The sequence below is a fragment of the Microcaecilia unicolor genome, chromosome 8 (assembly GCF_901765095.1).
Source record: "Microcaecilia unicolor chromosome 8, aMicUni1.1, whole genome shotgun sequence".
In the NCBI taxonomy this organism is placed as follows: domain Eukaryota; kingdom Metazoa; phylum Chordata; class Amphibia; order Gymnophiona; family Siphonopidae; genus Microcaecilia; species Microcaecilia unicolor.
In genome coordinates this window covers 78,745,085-78,765,377 of record NC_044038.1, presented here as the reverse complement: position 1 = coordinate 78,765,377, position 20,293 = coordinate 78,745,085, and the positions used below count along the sequence as shown (strand labels likewise).

At 41.6% G+C, this 20,293-nt stretch overlaps 1 protein-coding gene across 1 annotated transcript; it reads right to left on the bottom strand.

Annotated features, from left to right (window-relative positions):
• Positions 1 to 10,889: 10,889 nt before the first annotated feature.
• LOC115476790 (chemokine-like receptor 1) lies at positions 10,890 to 18,903 on the bottom strand. Its single transcript, XM_030213369.1, has 4 exons — positions 18,484 to 18,903; positions 17,784 to 17,834; positions 13,686 to 13,728; positions 10,890 to 11,836 (listed from the first exon to the last, which is right to left on the bottom strand). Exons 1-4 carry the CDS (start codon positions 18,901 to 18,903, stop codon positions 10,890 to 10,892), a joined length of 1,461 nt encoding a protein of 486 aa, XP_030069229.1.
• Positions 18,904 to 20,293: the final 1,390 nt, after the last annotated feature.

Here is a 20,293-nt window from a genome sequence, read left to right as displayed (position 1 = left end):
CCCATTAGCTCTTTCCTTACACTTAAATGATAATTTTCGTATAGCATGAAACATTATATCAAGGGAAAAAATGACATTAAAGTCTTGCTGATACATTTTGCGAAATCTGGAACACATTTTAAAGATTTTTTTTTTGTGAAGACATACAATCTTGTATGGTGGATGCATGAAGAACCAGTGACATGTAAAAAAAAACTGGACATCAATGTTCATTTTAACTCTATAATTTATTGTATGTTAGCGTTCATGCTGAGAAAACTGTTTATGTTCTAACTGCTCTCATCAGAATATGGAATTTCATATATTCCTTCTAAATTGGCCTGTAATCTTTTAGGGCTCTTGTTTCATCTCATCCTGCTTGTATAACCTTTGATAACATCAACAAGCTTAAGTGGGGGTGGGGGGAGGGAAGAAAATGTTTAAATAAAAAACCCTTTTTGACAGTACTCAAAGATGACAAATATTTTGGTGATGATTTAGGATGTTATTTCTATGATATACAGTGGGGGAAATAAGTATTTGATCCCTTGCTGATTTTGTAAGTTTGCCCACTGACAAAGACATGAGCAGCCCATAATTGAAGGGTAGGTTATTGGTAACAGTGAGAGATAGCACATCACAAATTAAATCCGGAAAATCACATTGTGGAAAGTATATGAATTTATTTGCATTCTGCAGAGGGAAATAAGTATTTGATCCCTCTGGCAAACAAGACCTAATACTTGGTGGCAAAACCCTTGTTGGCAAGCACAGCGGTCAGACGTCTTCTGTAGTTGATGATGAGGTTTGCACACATGTCAGGAGGAATTTTGGTCCACTCCTCTTTGCAGATCATCTCTAAATCATTAAGAGTTCTGGGCTGTCGCTTGGCAACTCGCAGCTTCAGCTCCCTCCATAAGTTTTCAATGGGATTAAGGTCTGGTGACTGGCTAGGCCACTCCATGACCCTAATGTGCTTCTTCCTGAGCCACTCCTTTGTTGCCTTGGCTGTATGTTTTGGGTCATTGTCGTGCTGGAAGACCCAGCCACGACCCATTTTTAAGGCCCTGGCGGAGGGAAGGAGGTTGTCACTCAGAATTGTACGGTACATGGCCCCATCCATTCTCCCATTGATGCGGTGAAGTAGTCCTGTGCCCTTAGCAGAGAAACACCCCCAAAACATAACATTTCCACCTCCATGCTTGACAGTGGGGACGGTGTTCTTTGGGTCATAGGCAGCATTTCTCTTCCTCCAAACACGGCAAGTTGAGTTCATGCCAAAGAGCTCAATTTTTGTCTCATCTGACCACAGCACCTTCTCCCAATCACTCTCGGCATCATCCAGGTGTTCACTGGCAAACTTCAGACGGGCCGTCACATGTGCCTTCCGGAGCAGGGGGACCTTGCGGGCACTGCAGGATTGCAATCCGTTATGTCGTAATGTGTTACCAATGGTTTTCGTGGTGACAGTGGTCCCAGCTGCCTTGAGATCATTGACAAGTTCCCCCTTGTAGTTGTAGGCTGATTTCTAACCTTCCTCATGATCAAGGATACCCCACGAGGTGAGATTTTGCGTGGAGCCCCAGATCTTTGTCGATTGACAGTCATTTTGTACTTCTTCCATTTTCTTACTATGGCACCAACAGTTGTCTCCTTCTCGCCCAGCGTCTTACTGATGGTTTTGTAGCCCATTCCAGCCTTGTGCAGGTGTATGATCTTGTCCCTGACATCCTTAGACAGCTCCTTGCTCTTGGCCATTTTGTAGAGGTTAGAGTCTGACTGATTCACTGAGTCTGTGGACAGGTGTCTTTCATACAGGTGACCATTGCCGACAGCTGTCTGTCATGCAGGTAACGAGTTGATTTGGAGCATCTACCTGGTCTGTAGGGGCCAGATCTCTTACTGGTTGGTGGGGGATCAAATACTTATTTCCCTCTGCAGAATGCAAATAAATTCATATACTTTCCACAATGTGATTTTCCGGATTTAATTTGTGATGTGCTATCTCTCACTGTTACCAATAACCTACCCTTCAATTATGGGCTGCTCATGTCTTTGTCAGTGGGCAAACTTACAAAATCAGCAAGGGATCAAATACTTATTTCCCCCACTGTAATGTGGTCTTTTTTTTCTGATAGTCATTTTCCTCCAGCAGATCTGGAACCTTTTCTAGCCTTACATGTATAAGAGCAGGAGGTGATATATATTTTTCCAGAGCACATGCACAAGCCTTCTGTCTCACACAATACTGAGTTTCTCTTTTGCACAAGAGTGATAAACAGCATTCTTAACTCCTGTTTTATAACCATCAGAGCTAATACAATTTTTTGGCTAAATTAACTTTTGACTACAGAACACATATTGTGCAAAGGTGAGTGGTAAACAACAAGTTTTATACAGGACTTGACTGAAAAAAAAGACTACATTACATATAGCTACAACCAATACAAAAATATAAACATATAGACAGTTAAACTAAACAGAGTGTGTCTTTAAAAGTTGGAACCTGTCCTGACCCAGGCCCATTTGTGCAGTCAAATATCTCCTACATAAGTACATAGGTATTACCTTACTGGGACAGACCGAAGGTCCATCAAGCCCAGCATCCTGTTTCCAACAGTGGCCAAGCCAGATCACAAGTACCTGGCAAGATCCCAAAACAGTACAATACATTTTATGCTGCTTATTCTAGAAATAAGCAGTGCATTTTCCCCAAGTCCATTTTAATAATGGCTTAAGGAGAAGCTATCCAAACCTTTTTTAAACATCTGGGACATCTATTGGAAATCCATTAATATAGCAAACAGCAACAGTTGTATTCTAGTTTAATTATTTCCCCTGCAATTAAAAAAAAAAATCTTTTAACTGGACTATTCTAAGGAAATCCATTAATATGCACTTTGGATTCTTATGAGACCAGAAAGTGACTGTGAACATCCAAAATGGGGAAAATGTGTCCAATTTTCTCAGCACTGGAATGATCTCCATGCTGTGTCTCTGCTGCTTTTGTTCTGCCACCACTGAAGGGTGTGGTTTCCATTATAAACAGACTGTACTGCAGAGAAATGCCAACTTTAACAACTTTTAAACTGTTGAATGTGTTTTAAATGCTGGCCATGGTGTCTAAACTGTCCATATATATTCAGCACTGTGTTAAATATGTACATTGAGCGGTGACCACTACTAGCTATACAGGTAGTGGTGGTATTGAACTGCTTTCTGAAGAGCTATGCAGTTTAAGTCAGGATGCCCTTTAGGCTTTTCTAACTTTATCCACATGGCTGTCTGGATAGTGGCTGAATATTGCCGACTATCGGTAGAGGTAGGTGGAACGTGCATACTCCACCTTCACTCTTCCTTGGCACTATCCAAATACCCCCTAATTCTAAAGAGTTGGGTATGCAACTTTTCTCTTAGGGCCAAATTCTATAAGTAGCACCTGAAAATTAGTGCTGAAAATTTAATGCACTTAGGTGGTCTTTTACTAAGGCGAGCTGGCAATTTTAGCATGCACTAAAAATAAGAGCGTGCTAAATGCTAAAGACGCCAATGTATTCCTATGGGTGTCTTTAGCATTTAGCGCACGCCTATTTTTAACACGTGCTAAAAACATCAGCACGCTTTAGTAAAAGACCCCTTGAGTGCGATTCTATGAGGGTTATGCATCCTTTATAGAATCACGCATAGTGCATAACTGTGCCTAACTATAGGTGCCTGCAATTAGGCCTGCTATGAGCAGGGCTAGCTGTAGGTACCTACAGTTAGGTGTGATTCTATATATAACACGCATAAAATTTAGAAACGCTCCTAGCCATGCCCAAATAGTTACACATGTTAGGATTTATGTGCAGATTGTTATAGAATATGATATGCGTGTAAATCATAATTAGGGCCAAATAGTGCTGATAATTGGTTATCACCAATTATCAGTGCTGAATGGCTCATTATTCAATTAAAATTATGCGTGTTAAATTGGTGCGCACCCAGTTTAATACACAAGTCTAGGTACCCTATACAGAATTTGGGCATTAGTGTGCAATGTTCAACGTACTATTTTTAGAATAAGGTTAGTTACATGCCTAACTTAGTTAATTAGATGATAATTGGCTTTAACAATCAATACCAATTATTGGTGTTAACTCACTAATTGGCAGTTAAGTGTATAAATGACTTTAGTTGGTATTCTATAAACTGGACATGCAATTTCCATAGCACACAATGGTAAGGAGGCATGGACATGGGAGGGGCATAGGCAGGTCAGGGCATGCCTAGGAGTTATGTGTGTGGGTTATAGAATACTAGCAGTTATGTGACTTGCTGCCTACAGTTACGTGCAAGCATTTGGCTGGTCTTAGTGGTCATGCCCTAAGTTCTGTGTGGAACTCCTGTCATAGAATTTGGTGCTTACATTTTGTGAACTTTTGAGAATTTATCCCATAGTGCTGGGGGGAAGAATTTGTAAGAATTTTCAGCACTGCTATCTGTTAAGTACCATGGAAAATTCACAGCCCAATAGGGCACTTATCTGAATAGCAGCTGCCGCCACCCAGATAAATGCTTTTGAATATCAGGAGGCATACTTTAAGTCAGACATGAAAATGGACATGAGGTAGAAAATCAAAATGTTAACATTTGTGCTGTGAACATTTTTTGTATGTCTGTTTGCTACAGTGCGATCAGTGACACAGTGAGGTCAGAATCAGGCATCAAATGATTTTAACAATCCCATGATAAATTGTAGACCAATTGCACTGCTCATTATGTTCTTACAGTCTTCTAAATAAATATTATATCCACATAAAAATTATAGACATGGAAAATTCCCCACCCTTTACTGTATTTTATAGTGTAGGACAAGGATTCCCAAACGTGGTCCTGGGGACACCACAGCTAGTCAGGTTTTTAGGATTATCCACAATGATTATTCATGAGACAGAGTTGCATGCACTCCTTCCACTGCATGGAAAGCTGTGTCTCATGCATATTCATTAATCATGACAAAAATGAGTATCCTAATTTCAATCTAGTTACAATCAAGTTGTCAGCACCCAACACAAATTTGTGTTTCGCTAATCATGTCTTCAGGGGCGATTGACTACAACACAAAATACAGTGAGGAGAAAGAATGCTAATTAAGAGCAAACTCACTACTCCATTCTAATATCTGATACTAACACACTCGCGCAATCATACCTGTAGATAAACAAAAAGATTTTTGGCTTTTTCCCAGATAAAGCTCCAACCGGCTGAGGAGGAATGGGCGCCTCACTTCTCAGAGAACGCCATGCATGCACAAATCTTACACAACCTTTGACATAGGGGCAGAGCCAACCCACCTATAAACCAGCCCATTCTAGCTACTTGTTAAGCTCTAATCACAATGTTATGCGTAGAATTTACTTAACTTCTAGGACTGACTGCGAATATTCCTTCGTAGTGTATGCTATTAATTGCCCATGCGGGTTAATGTATGTGGGTCAAACGGTGAAAAATATTAAACATCTTGCTCAGTATTTCAGCAATATTAAATTGCTCAAAGCTGAGATCCCCCTAGTTGAACACTGGATCAGTGCCAGACATGACTTGAATGATGTCAGATTTGTAGTTTTGGTTAAGTTTGATCTGAGCAAGGGGGGTAATGTGCTGCAAAAGATGACACAAGTGGAACAGCGTATTATATTCGAATGGAAATCAGTGACTCCTACCGGGCTTAACAAGGAGGTAGAATGGGCTGGCTTATAAGTGGGTTGGCTCTACCCCTAGGTCAAAGGTTGTGTAAGATTTGCACATGCACAGTGTTCTCTGAGAAGTGATGTGCCATTTCCCCAGCAGCCGATTGGAGCTTTATCTGGGAAAAGCCAAAAAACTGTTTAAGTTTATCTACAGGTATGATTGTGCGAGTGTGTTAGTATCGGATATTAGAATAGAGTAGTGAGTTTGCTTTTAATTAGCATTCTTTCTCCTCACTGTATTTTATAGTCATCACCCCTGAAGACGCGATTAGCCAAACACAAATTTGTATTGGGTGCTGATAACTTGCTTGCATGAGGACGTTGAGCAAAAGTGAGGAAGAGGGCTGTTCTGTAAGCTTTATTTGGTGGCACATTTCGGTTTGGCAACTTGCTGAATAACGAGTTGCAAGAAGTAATATTGTGACGCAAAGGCAAATTGAGCACAGTTCAGGAGTTTGTATGAACATTTTTTCCATGATCTTGTGTCATTTTTTGTGAATGGAACAACATCGTTTAATGATATGAAGATGGAACTACCAATGAGAACATGAACTATTTTGTTAGCATACATGTTTGTATTTTATGTTAACATACTGTACATTGGTAGAGACATTAAATATATATATATGTTTGAACTGATATATCCCGATCTGGAGCTCTGAAGAGATATGCTTGAGTGTGTGTAGTATGAATGAAGTTTGGGAGCAGTGAGGAGACTATTGGGTTTTATAAATGTATATATATTTTGTAAGTGGTATAAGACATGTTTAATAAAGTATTATGAATTGATTTTAAGAGTGGATAGTGGTTACTTGTAGTAGTGGTTTCTTGTGCTATATGCATATATATTTTTTTTCTTACATTTGTACCCTGCACTTTCCCACTCATAGCAGGTTCAATGCGGCTTACATATTATATACAGGTACTTATTTGTACCTGGGGCAATGGAGGGTCCCTGCATAATCTTTAAGACCCTGAACCTTCTGCGGTATGAAATACATAGATACTTGGTTATCAGTCTGAATTAAGATTATGCTTCCAAACCATGGATCTCAGGGAAGATAAAGTGCATAAAAAATTGGTTGCCATTCTAGTATGCATAGATTTTTCTCTCTGAACAACCAACATACTTGAGTATGAAGATGAAGGGGGTGAGCTACCAACCCAGAAATTGATGCATTTGTTGTGAGAACGACACTGTGATATTTCTGGAAGGAGCAACTTTTCTGGAGACTTGACAGTTTCTGCCACTAGAGAACACCTTATAAAAAGTAAAATAGTAACATAGTAAATGTCTGCAGATAAAGACATGCACGGGAGGGAGATCACGTGATGAGCTGAGGGGAGCGGACGTGGAACAGCTCTTCTCTACGGCCTAGCCCTCTCACCCGCGCCCCGCATAAAAGGCCACGGGCCCTAATCACCACCCCAAGCGGAGGAGAGTGAAGGGGTCTTTATGGACCAATTTGTCATTCGTTCAGTTAAATATGCCTCCAAAAAGCGGCAGAAAAGACGCGACCTCTTGACAACAAGATGGCCGCGAGCCAGGCTCTCGAGAAAAATTCTGTGGAGTTCACAGACGTGCAACTTCAACAGCTGACTGCAGTGGTGAAGTCCGCGATGGAACCCCAACTCCAACAACTTCAGCAACTCTCAAGCCAACTCACCTCTTTCGAATCGCTACTGGCAGAAACTGTAAAGCGAACGGGTGAGTTAGAGCAGCAGATGTCGGCGGTGGAGGACGAGGAGGCCGGAATGGCGTCGTGATTGATGGACCTCACAGATCTGGTGCAGAAACATACCCAGTTTGTGGATGATCTGGAAAAATCGGTCGCGGCGGGACAACCTATGGATCATCGGGTTCCCGGAATATCATTTATCAGAGGTGTTGGAGAAATGGCTGAAACTAGAATTCGCTTTGTCAGACAGTGTAGAGCCATTATGCCTTGAACGAGTGCATCAAGTTGGACGCAAATCAGGCCCAGCGCAGCGACCGAGAGCAATTATGATAAAAGTCCATAACTATATCCACAAAGTGGAAATTCTACAGTGGATGCGGCAGAAGAGAGACACCTTGGATATCCTGAAAACCTGACTGGCTGGGGTGCCCCCAGGATCAGGTCTGGGAATCACTTGTGTAGGAGGTATAGTTCTTTCAGGAAGCTCAAGCACACATATTTTATGGTCATTGTATATAATGGAACATGACATGCATCAATGTCTTAGGGCAAAAGCTTTTCTTTTCATGCACTTGGTGATTGGCAGCATACTGAGAAAAGCACACAGTTTATTGGAACATATTTGTCACAGGGTCTGGGAATTATGTATAAGACCCTGGTATAGGAGAGGCTAAGTTTAATATGAGATGGAAAATTGTGACCAGGATTGAGTAATTGAGCTAAAGGAGTGACTTCTGTAACTCAAATTGGTAGCTGCCGTGTGTTGAGCTGATCATTAGCTGTTAATTTCCAAAACCTCTAAAAAGGGAAGGGTAACGTGTCATGCGTGTATATGTATTGTGTGCAGGTATTTTCTTTGTCCCTAGTGGTTTCTAGGGCAATAGAGGTTAAGTGACTTACCTAGGCTCACAAGGAACCACAGTGGAAATCGGACCCAGTTCCCCCAGGTTTTCAGCTCACTGTGCTAACCATTAAGCTACTCCTCCATTTAGGGAAGGGATTTTGTTCATGCCCTTTTCACTTGTAGCTCAAGGAGGGTTTACAATCTGAGTTAGAACATGAGACAATGGATGCTTAAGCTACTTGCCCAAGATCACAAGGTGCATCATTGGCATCCCTGGTTCTCAATCTGCTTCTCTAATCATTAAGCTGCTACTCCTCCACTCCACTAAGAATCAATCTGCAGTACTAACACATGCACCCCTCACAGCCATGATGATGAAGTGCAGGACCCATAAGATGTATTACTGGGCAAAATTCAAGTTGGTGGCAGTGAGTATGGGATCCATGGTGTCGTAGAATTGAGAGCTCAGTGAGTATAGACATCTAAAATATCTCAGTTTTAGTCTCTAGGGATGGGCCATCATGTCCAATGACATAGAAAATGACAGTGACATATACCATGTTGCATGTCATTAAGAACTGAAAAAAGCAGGAAAAAACACATTTTGGGGAAAATTCTATAAATGGGCGCTGAAAATAATTCAGTGCTCAACACTATTCTATAAAGGGTGTTCTGGGATGAGCATTCTTTATAGAAGAGCATTGAGTGCCGAATTCTGAGCTCAACTTCGGGCATGAGGACTCACATCAGCTGACATCTGGTATAAATCCTGGCACTCAAATTGAGTGCAGCTTCCTGCTATTCTGTAACACTGTGCACATCTTTTGTGAATGCCTCTACCCTACCCTGCCCTGCCCCTCCCCCTCTTGAGTTTTGTGTGATCCAATTTATGTTCACATTGTTACAGAATAGTGCCTAGCCAGATTGGTACCCGTCATAATTAGTGCCAATTATGTGCTTAACTCCAATAATTAAATCATTGGTACCCATTAACTAATTATTTTGGGCACAGATCTGGGATTCGCACCCAATGTTGGGTGACACTTTATAGAATCTGGGGGCTGTGTTTTTTCATTCCCCAATACTAGTGTGCACTCTTTTGCAAACAGTGAGATCCTTTTACTAAGCCACAGTAAAAAGTGGCCTGTGGTAATGTGGAGTGCATCTTTTGGGTGCGCATTGGGCCAGTTTTTATCACCTGGGGAAAAAGGGCTTTTTCTTCAATGGGCTGGAAAAAGGGCCTGTAGTAAAACTGAAACCAGCATGCACCTATTTATGGCTTGAGCCCTTAATGCCAACCATTGATCTACAGGTAAGGGCTCACATGCTACATGCGCGGTGACTGGTTGGTGTGTGTCAACTGCCAATTAACGCTGGAAACACTGCATGTGGTAGGAAATAAAAAATAATAATTTGTCCATGCATTATGGGCGCATGCCAAATCTGAAATTACCACTAGGGGTGCACGCTAGCCTTGTGGTAGTCTCATTTTGGCGTGCGCTGTATGCACTGCATGCGCACAAAGCCTACTGCACCTTTGAAAAAGGGCCCCAGTGTGCACTATTGGGAAAAAGAGCACACTTTTTCAGAAAGAGAGTGCACTAGTTCCTAATAGTGGAATTATTGCACAAGCATGAATTAATGTGCATATAACCAAATAGAATGAGAAAGAGTGTGCACTGAGTTCTCTGATAATAGTGCACATTATTTAGAAAGAAAGTATACAGCATCCCGTAATGACAACATGGGCAAAAAAACTGGATAAGATAAAAATCCCATGAAATAAAAATTTTGCAGCTGCCCACTAGAGAATGAAATGGGGACGGAGAACAGCAGTAACCGTGGGGATGGGGACAGATCCCACAGGAATGGAGACAAACTTTGTCCCCGTGTCATTTTCTAGTTGGAAGCGTAGAGGGTGGTGGTGGGAAGAAGGGTTATTATAGCTGCTCATTGTTATTATTGTTTTCTATTTGTAATTTATACACAACAGTTGCACAGCATATTGTTCCTTTTTATACTTTAATAAAAAGATTTAAATATAAAATCATAAGTGTTCAAGGCTTCTGTAGATGAGGACAGAGCCCACGGGGATGGGACGGGGACAGAACCTGCGGGGACGGAGACAGGGCCTGTGGAGATGGGGCGGGGATGGAGACAGAACCCACGGGGACGGGGACAAAGTTTGTCCCCGTGTCATTCTTTACTGCCCACCTCATTAATCTGTTGAAAAATTAGCACAGCTTATGGATGGCTGGCTGACCTCATAATTTTAGGTCAAACATCTTGATGACCAGCCTAAAGGTTTGCAGGTAAGTGTGGGATGAATCAGAGGCATTCAGGGACCAGAGCTAAAAGATAACCAGATAACATCGATATTCAGCACTATCCAGTTGTCTCTATCCACTTAAGTAGGACTGAATAAATAGTTGTCCTAAACTTAAGTGTATAACTTATCCGTTTTAGTATTGTATATTCCGCAGTCTGTGTTAAATGGATGTCAGTTGAAAATCTGCTGTACCAGTCATCTAGTTATTTTTAATTAAATTAAAACCCGCTGAATATTTACCATATCCATTAGAAGACATTGTCCCTTTGTTCAGTTGAGTGCCCATTGCAAATGCACTATTTTCCAGTTATGTCTCCATCTTCCCTCTAGAAATTTGTCTGTGGCATCTCCTCAAATGCAGCTCTGAACACCTGTGTGAGGGACCTTTTGACTACATCTTTGAATTCATGGCCAACAAAGACATAGAGGATGGGGTTGATGCAGCTGTTCAACATAGCAAGGCACTTAGAGATTGGGATGGCCACATAGAGGACTGAGCGAGGGAGGCGGTGGACAGATATGCGTGCCAATGCAAATGCATGATAGGGCAGCCAGCAAAGGAAAAAGGAGAAGACCACCCCAGTGATCACCAGAAGAGGCTTACTAGATTTGTTCAGACGTTTTTTCCTTATATTGAAGATGAGAATGGCATAGGAAATCAAGATGATAGTCAAGGGAATGAAGAATTGGTACAGGAAGATACAGACTGTGAAGACATCCGCTTCTTTCCTTTCCCAGTCTTCAAAGATGTCAAGATTTCTACAGGAGCTCCGGTTCTGTTCTGTCGACATTTCTGAGAACACATAAGACCCTGGGACTAAGGCAATGGAAATGACCCAGATAATCAAGCAGACTGTAGATATCATTTTAGTTGTTCTGTAATTTTGACACCAGACAGGGAACAACACAAGAACACAGCGGTCTATGCTGATGGCACTAAGCAGCAGAATACTGGTATAGATACTAAGGCCAAAGGTGCAGTTGACCAACTTACAGAACACAGGGCCAAATGGCCAGTTAAGATCTAAGGCCAAATACAGGACAGTGATGAAAATGAGAAAAGTGGAGATGAAATCTGCGAATGCCAGGTTGAAGAACCAGACAGTGTTGATGGTCCTTCTCAGCTTGTATCCCGTGATCCAGATAACTGTGCCATTCCCAGTGACTCCTATGAAAAATATGAAGCTGAAAGCCACAGCTGTGATTGTCTTCATTGTTTCACGTAACATGGCAATCTCACCTTCTGAATATGTCTCATTCACCCAGTTACTCTCTGAGGAGGATAACAGGTTTCTAAACAAAAAAGAAATATATTAGTCTACCTGAGAGCACTAACCTTTGTACTGGACTTGTTTATTGATAAGATCATGCACTATAATGACTACCATGATTAGGATTTAATGGGATATGCTGTGTTGTACTTCTCATTGTTCCAATCAAGAAAATGACTCCTTGTCATGTTGCAACCCTTGTCATTAATTCTCATTGTAGAATATCACGCAAACACTGCTACCCCTGTATGGAATCCAAAGCAAAATGAAGCAGCAAGTGCTCAAGAGAGCCAAAATTTGGTTGTGTGCATATATAGCCTCATTTGCTCACTGACTCACTGTGGAGAATTCCTGGCTGACCAATGTCCAACAGTTACTTGGTTTTCTTGTTACCTGGCACAGAAATCTAATTAACTGAACATCTAATATTTTATATTGAGTATGTATTTCAATTTTTTAATTTCAATTTATTTATGACCACAGTTCTAGAAGGTCAAAGTGGCATTATATTACATAAAACATATAAAATATGAACTAATCATAAAAGAAATAGTAAAAAGGTGCAGTTAAGAAAAGGGAAAATAGGGATAAGGCGAGGCCAGAGAAAGGGGAGAATTCCTCTGATTATTATAGGGATAGTGATGAGGATGATCATAGTTCTGAAGATGAATTTATGACAAGAAAGTTAATGATGAGAGGTTTATTTCAGGGAGCACAGATTACTTGGAATACTCCAGGAGGAAGGGGTAGGAGGATGCAGTGAGGTTGTCTTCTATGTTTGTGCAGCGCTGCGTACGCCTTGTAGTGCTATAAAAATGCTAAATAGTAGTAGTAGTAGGCCCAACTAGATTCTCTTCTAGGGAGGATGGTATAGCTGGACCTAATCGAAGGGTTAATAGTAAGTGCTGGAATTGTGGAAATAGGGGACATTATTATTTTGAGCGTATAATTGAGATTAGCAATTTACCCTATAATACACCCTTATTCCCTGTGGCAAAAGGTGAAACTAAGTGGAGGACTGTACATGATTTGAGAGATTTGAATGAATTGGTTGAGTCAGAATACCCTAATGTAGAAAGCCCAGCTACTATTTTACAATCTTGTATGATATAATTCATATACAAAATCTTAAACCATATAAACAAAAAAACATAAATAACTAAAGCATAGAACCTAAACATAAATTCATTTAATATGTAAAATCAACCCACAATTAATGCCATAAATAAATTATTATGGTATCTAAAACCATAACATTTCTAACCCATCACTAAAATCAAAGTAGCCGATATATTTTTTTTTTTATTTCAATTTCTGTTTATTGTGAGTCAGATAATCAATTACAGCCAAGTAAGTGTAGAAATAAAGCATTATACAAAATTTGAACTTGTTGTAACAACCAGTGCAACTTATGTTGAGAACATTTAAATCTTTAAAGTAGCCGATATTTAAAACCATTTAACTGGCCAGGAATGGTACTTAACTGGCTATCTCCCACTGAATACTGCCGTTTAGCAAATAGTCAGTTATATCATGCGATATAACTGGCTATCCGCCGATATTCAGTGCATCACCAGCTAAGTTTGATGGCCAAAAATAGCAGGTGTATCTTTTGCTTGTTTAAACTTAACTGGACAGCGATGTTTAGGAGGGACCTTTTCAGATGTGCTAATTCAGTGGATCCTAAGCACAACTTTTGCCTTGAAAAGTCAACTGCTGACAGAGTGAAGAATGTAGGGAGATGGACTAGAGCCAGTCCATCTCCCCACATCTGAAGAGGTTTGTCTATTTTTCACGGCCCTGTGCTCTGTCCCCCGGTTGGCAAGAGGAGTTGGACGTAGCATTTCATACCTGCTGCTTCCTTCTCTACTGGTTTTCCTTTGCAGTCAGAGCCCTGTTTGTGGAAGTTTTAAAATGTATTTTTATTATGAAGGGGGACCCAACACAGTTGTTTGACTAGGTCTCACCAAAGGGTTAATCCTGCTCTGTCTGTCATTTGGACCTGAGATTTCAAGGGTCAGTTGTGCTTACCTCTCTAGCCTTCAAAGTAGAGAGCTGCATGGGAATGGGGTTTACGGGAATTATGTGGTTCCCGCAGGACTTCTGCAGGGATCCTTTCCAAGTCCATGGGACTCCTTCGGGGATGGTCGCAGGTCCTGCAGGGTTCCCAACCTTTTCTTGTGCCATAGTAATTATAATAGCACTAACAAAATTAATGGATATGGTTGATAGCATTGAAATCCCCATATGCACTGAGAGGCTACCGTTGAGTTATTTTACCACAAGTCGGGTTATTTTAGCACAGGGGATGGGCGGGGATGGAAAAGATTACTTGCGGAGACGGGAGGGGATAAAAGAGATTCCAGTGGGGATGAGTGGGGACAGGTGAAATTTCTGTACTCATTCAACTTTCTACTTTAAAGTACCACAAAAAGCCCAAACTGAGATTTAGAACCTGTCACCTTAATTTGCTCCTCTTGTAAGTGTTGTATTACAAAATCCAAAATTTACAGTTGATATGTAATTGCTGCATTAGCCTAGCTAGAAAGGAATTTTTTGAGGGGACAGTGGGTAACATGAGTGGGCACTTTACCCATTTCCTCTTCTTTCTTTCTTTCTTTCTCTCCCTCCCTCTACCCAACTTAACAATTAAAATACTATAGCTGTTAGGGATACCCAAACCCTGCCAGCTGAAGACATCTGGAGTCTGCTGATCCCACTCAGAAAATTGTGGCAGTCAGCTGCAGCAGCTCAGTTAATGTGCAAGAACAGAGCATACCCATGTTGCTGATGTTGGTGGTACAAAATGCAGCCAATGTTTGCTGTGCTTTGCCTGACTGGAGGTGGCAGACTCTAAATATCTTCAACTAGTGGGGTTGGGGATCAAGTTGTTTGGTGGGCCTAGGCCAGCTGAGGTCCACCCTGATTATACCCCTGATTTGCTGGCACTTAAACCAGTGTAATCCCCTGTTAGATTGGGGATTACTAGAAGAGTAAGCTCCCTGGAGACAGCCACTGGGGGGAGTGACTGGGAGGTCCTTGGGTGGCCAGAAGCCCAGCCCAAGGGGAGTGGTTTTCAAATAAAATGCAGAGATAGTGTCCTGGGACTGAAGAGTGACAGGGGCAGGAGATTGGAAGAAGATAAAAAGGCATGTTTGCTTATTGGGGGGGGGGGGGGGGGTCTTTGGTTGCCCAATGGTCCCCTACCACTGCCCTGGAGTAGAAAAAGGGAATCCTAAATAAGAGAAGTGTGACAACTGGTTGTACAGGGGAGTTATGGCTCAGCAAAGTGACAACTGTGGAGGAGGAGAGCTACGGGTGGGCAGAGGAGAGACCCAGCATGGGAGCATGGGATCGGAGCCAGGGAGTGCCCATCCCAAGACCAGGGTGGATCCGAAGTAAAGGTCACCCTGGAGGGAGGTCAGGCCATAGGGGTCTGGACCTGAGAGTGGGAGGGGAGCTCAGCCTTTGGGATAGGCTTGGACTGGAGACTGTAAAAAGTGTATGTGGTCCTGCTGAAAAAAATTTGTAAATATATCCAAGGATGGAGAATACAGGAGTTCCCCTATGGAATACCAGGAGGATTGTGGTTTATGTTTAAACAATTTTTATTGAACAAGCAAAAAAACATTACAACCATAAGCCTTTGAAAGTTGTTCAATTTTCCATTCCATCGACTCCCTCCACCCCCTTGGGAAACCCGAATCTCACATACCTGTATATATTATATGTATAGAACAAGAATAACAAAATTCAAATATTAGAACAGCAAACCCATCAGTGCCTAAGTGGAAGAAGGCCTGGACTCTTAGACCCTCCTCCAGCGATACCTAATAGTCCTATAAATTAAACAATTCTTACTAATCTGATTATCACACAGTACCTTCACCAAATTGACATCCGTCTCTGTCCCTTCTGATTCTGTATCTACTATGTCTCCTTATTCCAGCTTATAACCCTCCCCCCCCGATCCCCACCTCCCTCCCCCCTCCCCCCATCCCTTCGCTCATGTATATTGATAAATATTGTATCTTCATCCTAGCACTACAGTGCATTCAAGACTAAACTTCTACCTGTATGAGTTAACGAGTCTATATACTTCCCCCAAATTTTGAGAAATGCAATTTTCTTTTTGGGTCCACGTTTAGCCTCTTTTGCCTCCCACATTATCAACTGATGGATTGAATTCCTCCAGTTCCAATATTCTGGCCCAGTGTCCATTGTCCAGTGTTGCAGGATACACTTCTTTGCCAGCAAAGTAAATTTGCGAAGTATTAGGGCACCCCCGGGTGAGATCCCCCCCACCGATCCCGAAAGATTCAACAACAACTGTAAGGGTGTGCCTGCTATCTGATAGCCTAGCACGTTTGACAGATAATTAGTTATTTTCCCCCAAAACGCCTTAATTTTCCTAAAATTCCAAAAACCATGATAAAAGGAATTTTCTGTTCTCTCACATCTCCTGCAAATCGCTGTCTGAATCCCCCCAAACTTTGCTAATTGAACTTGGGTCATGTAAGCGCGATGTATAAAACGAAAGGCACATTCCCTATACTGAGCTCCACTGATCATACTTGATATCCCTTTCAACTGCCCAATAATGTCCCATGTGGCCAAGTTAGTTCCTAAGTCTTTTTCCCAACGTTCTTTTAATTGTGTGAGATTTTTGTGACCTGTTTTCACCTACAGTGCCTTGTGCAACCCTGAGATGGACGGTGTTGTCTCTAAAATTCCCTCGAAAAAGTGTTTTATCTTTGTTTCTAAGTGCTGAGTAATACGGTCCTGATTCAAAGACTGAATAAAATGCTTAAATTGCCAAAATGCATATACATCGCCCCATTGTATATTATCAGGCCCTAATATCTGCTCCAGTGTCTTAAGCTTGCCATTTTCACCCAGAACATCCCCTAAACAGGTCAATCCCCGTTCTTCCCAACGTCGGAAAATTGGGTTTTCTATACCTGCCGCAAACATAGGGTTCCCCCTAATAGTTAGAAGTTCCGTTACTCCACTCCCAATACTTAGTCTACCCACTAGGAACTGCCAAGCCTTCATCAGCGGATACAACAGTATATTTTTCCGATATTTCCATGGTATTTGAGGTCTCTCCAAATGTAGTAGTGATTGTGTACTAAAAGGCTCAAAAAGTGCTGCTTCTATATCCAGCAGAGTATAATAGCTTGTACCAAAGATCCAATCCTTAATATGCCTTAATAAACAAGCCATATTGTACATCTGCATATCCGGCAATCCCAATCCCCTCTGTTCTCGACCACCCAGCATCAACTGGTATTTCATCTTCGCTTTTTGTTCGCCCAGCAGAACTTCACCACGAGCTTATAAACATTAAGGTCCTTCTGCATCAGGCATATTGGTATAGTCTGCAGGACATAGAGCCACCTGGGAAATATTACCATACGAACCAGACAAAGTCTCCCTATCAATGGCAGTTGCAGTAGAGACCAACTTTCTAATTGAAGCCTAGTTTGGTCCAACAGTAATTTTTTTATTTTTATTTTAAAGATAGTTTAATATACATAATATTCAAACAAGAATAATAATACACAATTATGAAATATCATAAGGAAAAGAAAAAAAAAAGGAAAAATTAACACATTTCCATCGTCCACAATTTTACAAGAAATGATCCAAGAATTTAGAAAATTATCAAGCTATGAATGAAAATCCCATGCTTTTAAACAAATCTATTTAAATCAAAGACTGCGCCTTGCCTTGTGGACTCACTCCAAGTTGCTATACAGTGTTACATTCAGGTCTAAAGTTTCACAACAACACTGTCTTTACTTTTAAGAAAATTATCCAACTGATTAGGTTCAAAAAATTGGTATTGCTTAGTGTGGAGTAAAATCCTACACACACAAGGAAATTTCAAAAGAAAATTTGCTCCCAGGGCTATTGCCCTTGGCCGCAAAGCAAGAAATGACTTACGTCGCTTTTGGGTTTCCCTGGATAAATCCGGGAAAACCCGTACTTTTGAACCTAGAAATAAAGAATTCAAATGTCTTAGGGAAAGTCTGAGAACTGCATCTCTATCTAATTCTAGTGCAAAGGTCACCAACAAAGTGATTCTTTGGGTGACCACCTCCAAAGAAGATTCCAGGAAGGCCGTTAAGTTCATTGGATTTTGAGGGTTTAAATTTTCTGGGACTGGCCCAGTGCCTTGAATATAATATGCCCTTGTAATCGGTGGCAATGAGGTCTCGGGCATTCCCAGAATATCAACTAGATATTTCTTAACCATTTGTACAGGTGATATAAGAGGTGATTTTGGAAAGTTTATGATACGTAGGTTAAGTGTCTTGGATTGATTTTCCAAATATTCCATGCGCTTAGAAGCAAAGTTCCTTTCTTTAATTAAAGATTGTTCCACAAGTTCCATTTTTTCAACTTTTTGAGAGAGGCTTTTTACTTCAGTCGCATGAACCTCATTAATTTGAATTTGTTTTAATGCAGCTTCAGCTAAAACTTTAATACTTTCTGTATTCTTTGAAATAGATGATTGTAAAGTTAAGAGAGTTGTGGAATTTAAGTCCCAAAGTGACTCTAGGGTCACTACAGCAGGTTTTTCAAAATTCCTCTCATTAAATACCAGGGGAGACGCTTGAACAACTCGTTCCAGGGTACTCACAAGTGCAGAATCTGCCATAGGAGCTGGTTTCTGCTCTGGCTCATCGGGTTGTTCAGGAGATGTTCTTTCTGCCTCCGTCAGGTTCCCTCCCTGCTCGTTCCCTTCACCTCTTCGGGCGGACGCTGCAGGACTTGACTGGAAGCTCTCACTTCCTGGTTGAGGAGGTGCTGCATGAAAGACAGGGCTAAGAGAAGCCCCGTCGCCACTGTCGGTCAGCGCAGAAGCGCTGACACCAGCTGCAGGAGTGGAAGTCAACCCGGCACCAGACGCTATTCCAAAGCGTTCAAGCGTCGACTGGGAGAGCGGAGGTCTACCGCCAGGGTCTGAGGGAACATCCCTGACTTTCCCTCGTCGCTTGCCCATCTCAACAACGGGTAAGGAAGCTCTCTCCAGATCAGCTGAGCGCAACTTAGATCGCATCCGTTAGCGCTAGGTCAGACCGTCGCCATCTTGGATAGCGATCCAACAGTAATTTAATATTAATAGAATAAATGTCCTCAGTTCTAGGAGTTAATTGAATGCCACTTAAGGTAACGAAATGCACCCTTCGCCCTCTTAAGGGGAAAGCTGCCCTGCCATGTCTCTAGTATGTCTACATTACTAGCCAACGCCTCCGATTTTTCTAAGTTTAATTTAAACCCCGAATAAGATCTAAATTTGCTATTTATCTCCAACAAGGCACTCAGGGATTCTACTGGGTTTGTAATCAGAACTAAGAGATCATCTGCAAAGGCAGCCAATTTAAATTCCTGGTTGTTAATCTTTACCCCCCTCACTGCAGGCATATCACAGATGTCTCGAATCAGTGGATCTAGGTAAAGTGCAAATAGTAAGGGCGAAAGTGGGCACCCCTGCCTAGTTCCCCGACCTATTGGAAATTCTTCTGTGCAACTGTCGTTTACCACTATTCTAGCTGTCGGGTTAGTGTATAAAGTTTCAATTGCTCTTACAAACCACCCCTTGAAACCATAGGCTGCCAAGGTCTCAAACAAATAATCCCAATTCACTCTGTCAAAAGCCTTCTCGGCATCAAAGCTGACCAATAGCTCTGGCTCTGACTCCATCCCCAATTTCTCTATTGCCGCTAAGATTTTCCTTAAGTTCTTGGAAACTTATCTTCCTTTGACAAACCCCACTTGTCCCTCCTGTACAAGTTTTGGCAGTATCTTCCCTAAACGTTTAGCCAGTATTTTAGCAAATAGCTTCATTTTGCAGTTCAACAGCGATATTGGACGATAAGATTCAGGTAAGGTCACATCTTTCTTAGGCTTGGGAATTAAAATAATTTGGGCCGTATTTAACTGACTAGGCACCCGCCTTTTTTCCACCCATCCAGTAAAAACCTCCACCAACACAGCTTCAATCTCCGCCCCCATCATTTTATAAAACTCAACTCGCATGCCATCTGGTCCTGGTGCCTTCCCCATTTGGCTATTAACAATTGCCCAGTGAACTTCATCTGCAGTAAAAGGGGCATTTTAATATTTTTGTTCTTTATCCAAGATTGCTGGATGTTCCACTCCCTCCAAGTACATCTTGCTCGGGATGCCCGAGGTATCTTCTGCCTTATATAACTTCTGATAAAATGTTTTAAAAATGTCACGAATCTCCATATCTGTATGGCACAATCTACCAGTCTCATCTTTTAAGGTAGTGACCGATTTTGAGGCTTGTTTACGTGCAATCAATCTAGCAAGCATTTTCCCACCCTTATTGCCATACCTATATAACTGAAACCTGTAATAATCCTGTGATTTCTTCTCTCTCTCATGAATGAGTGAGTTCAGGGCCACTTGGGTTGACATGAGAT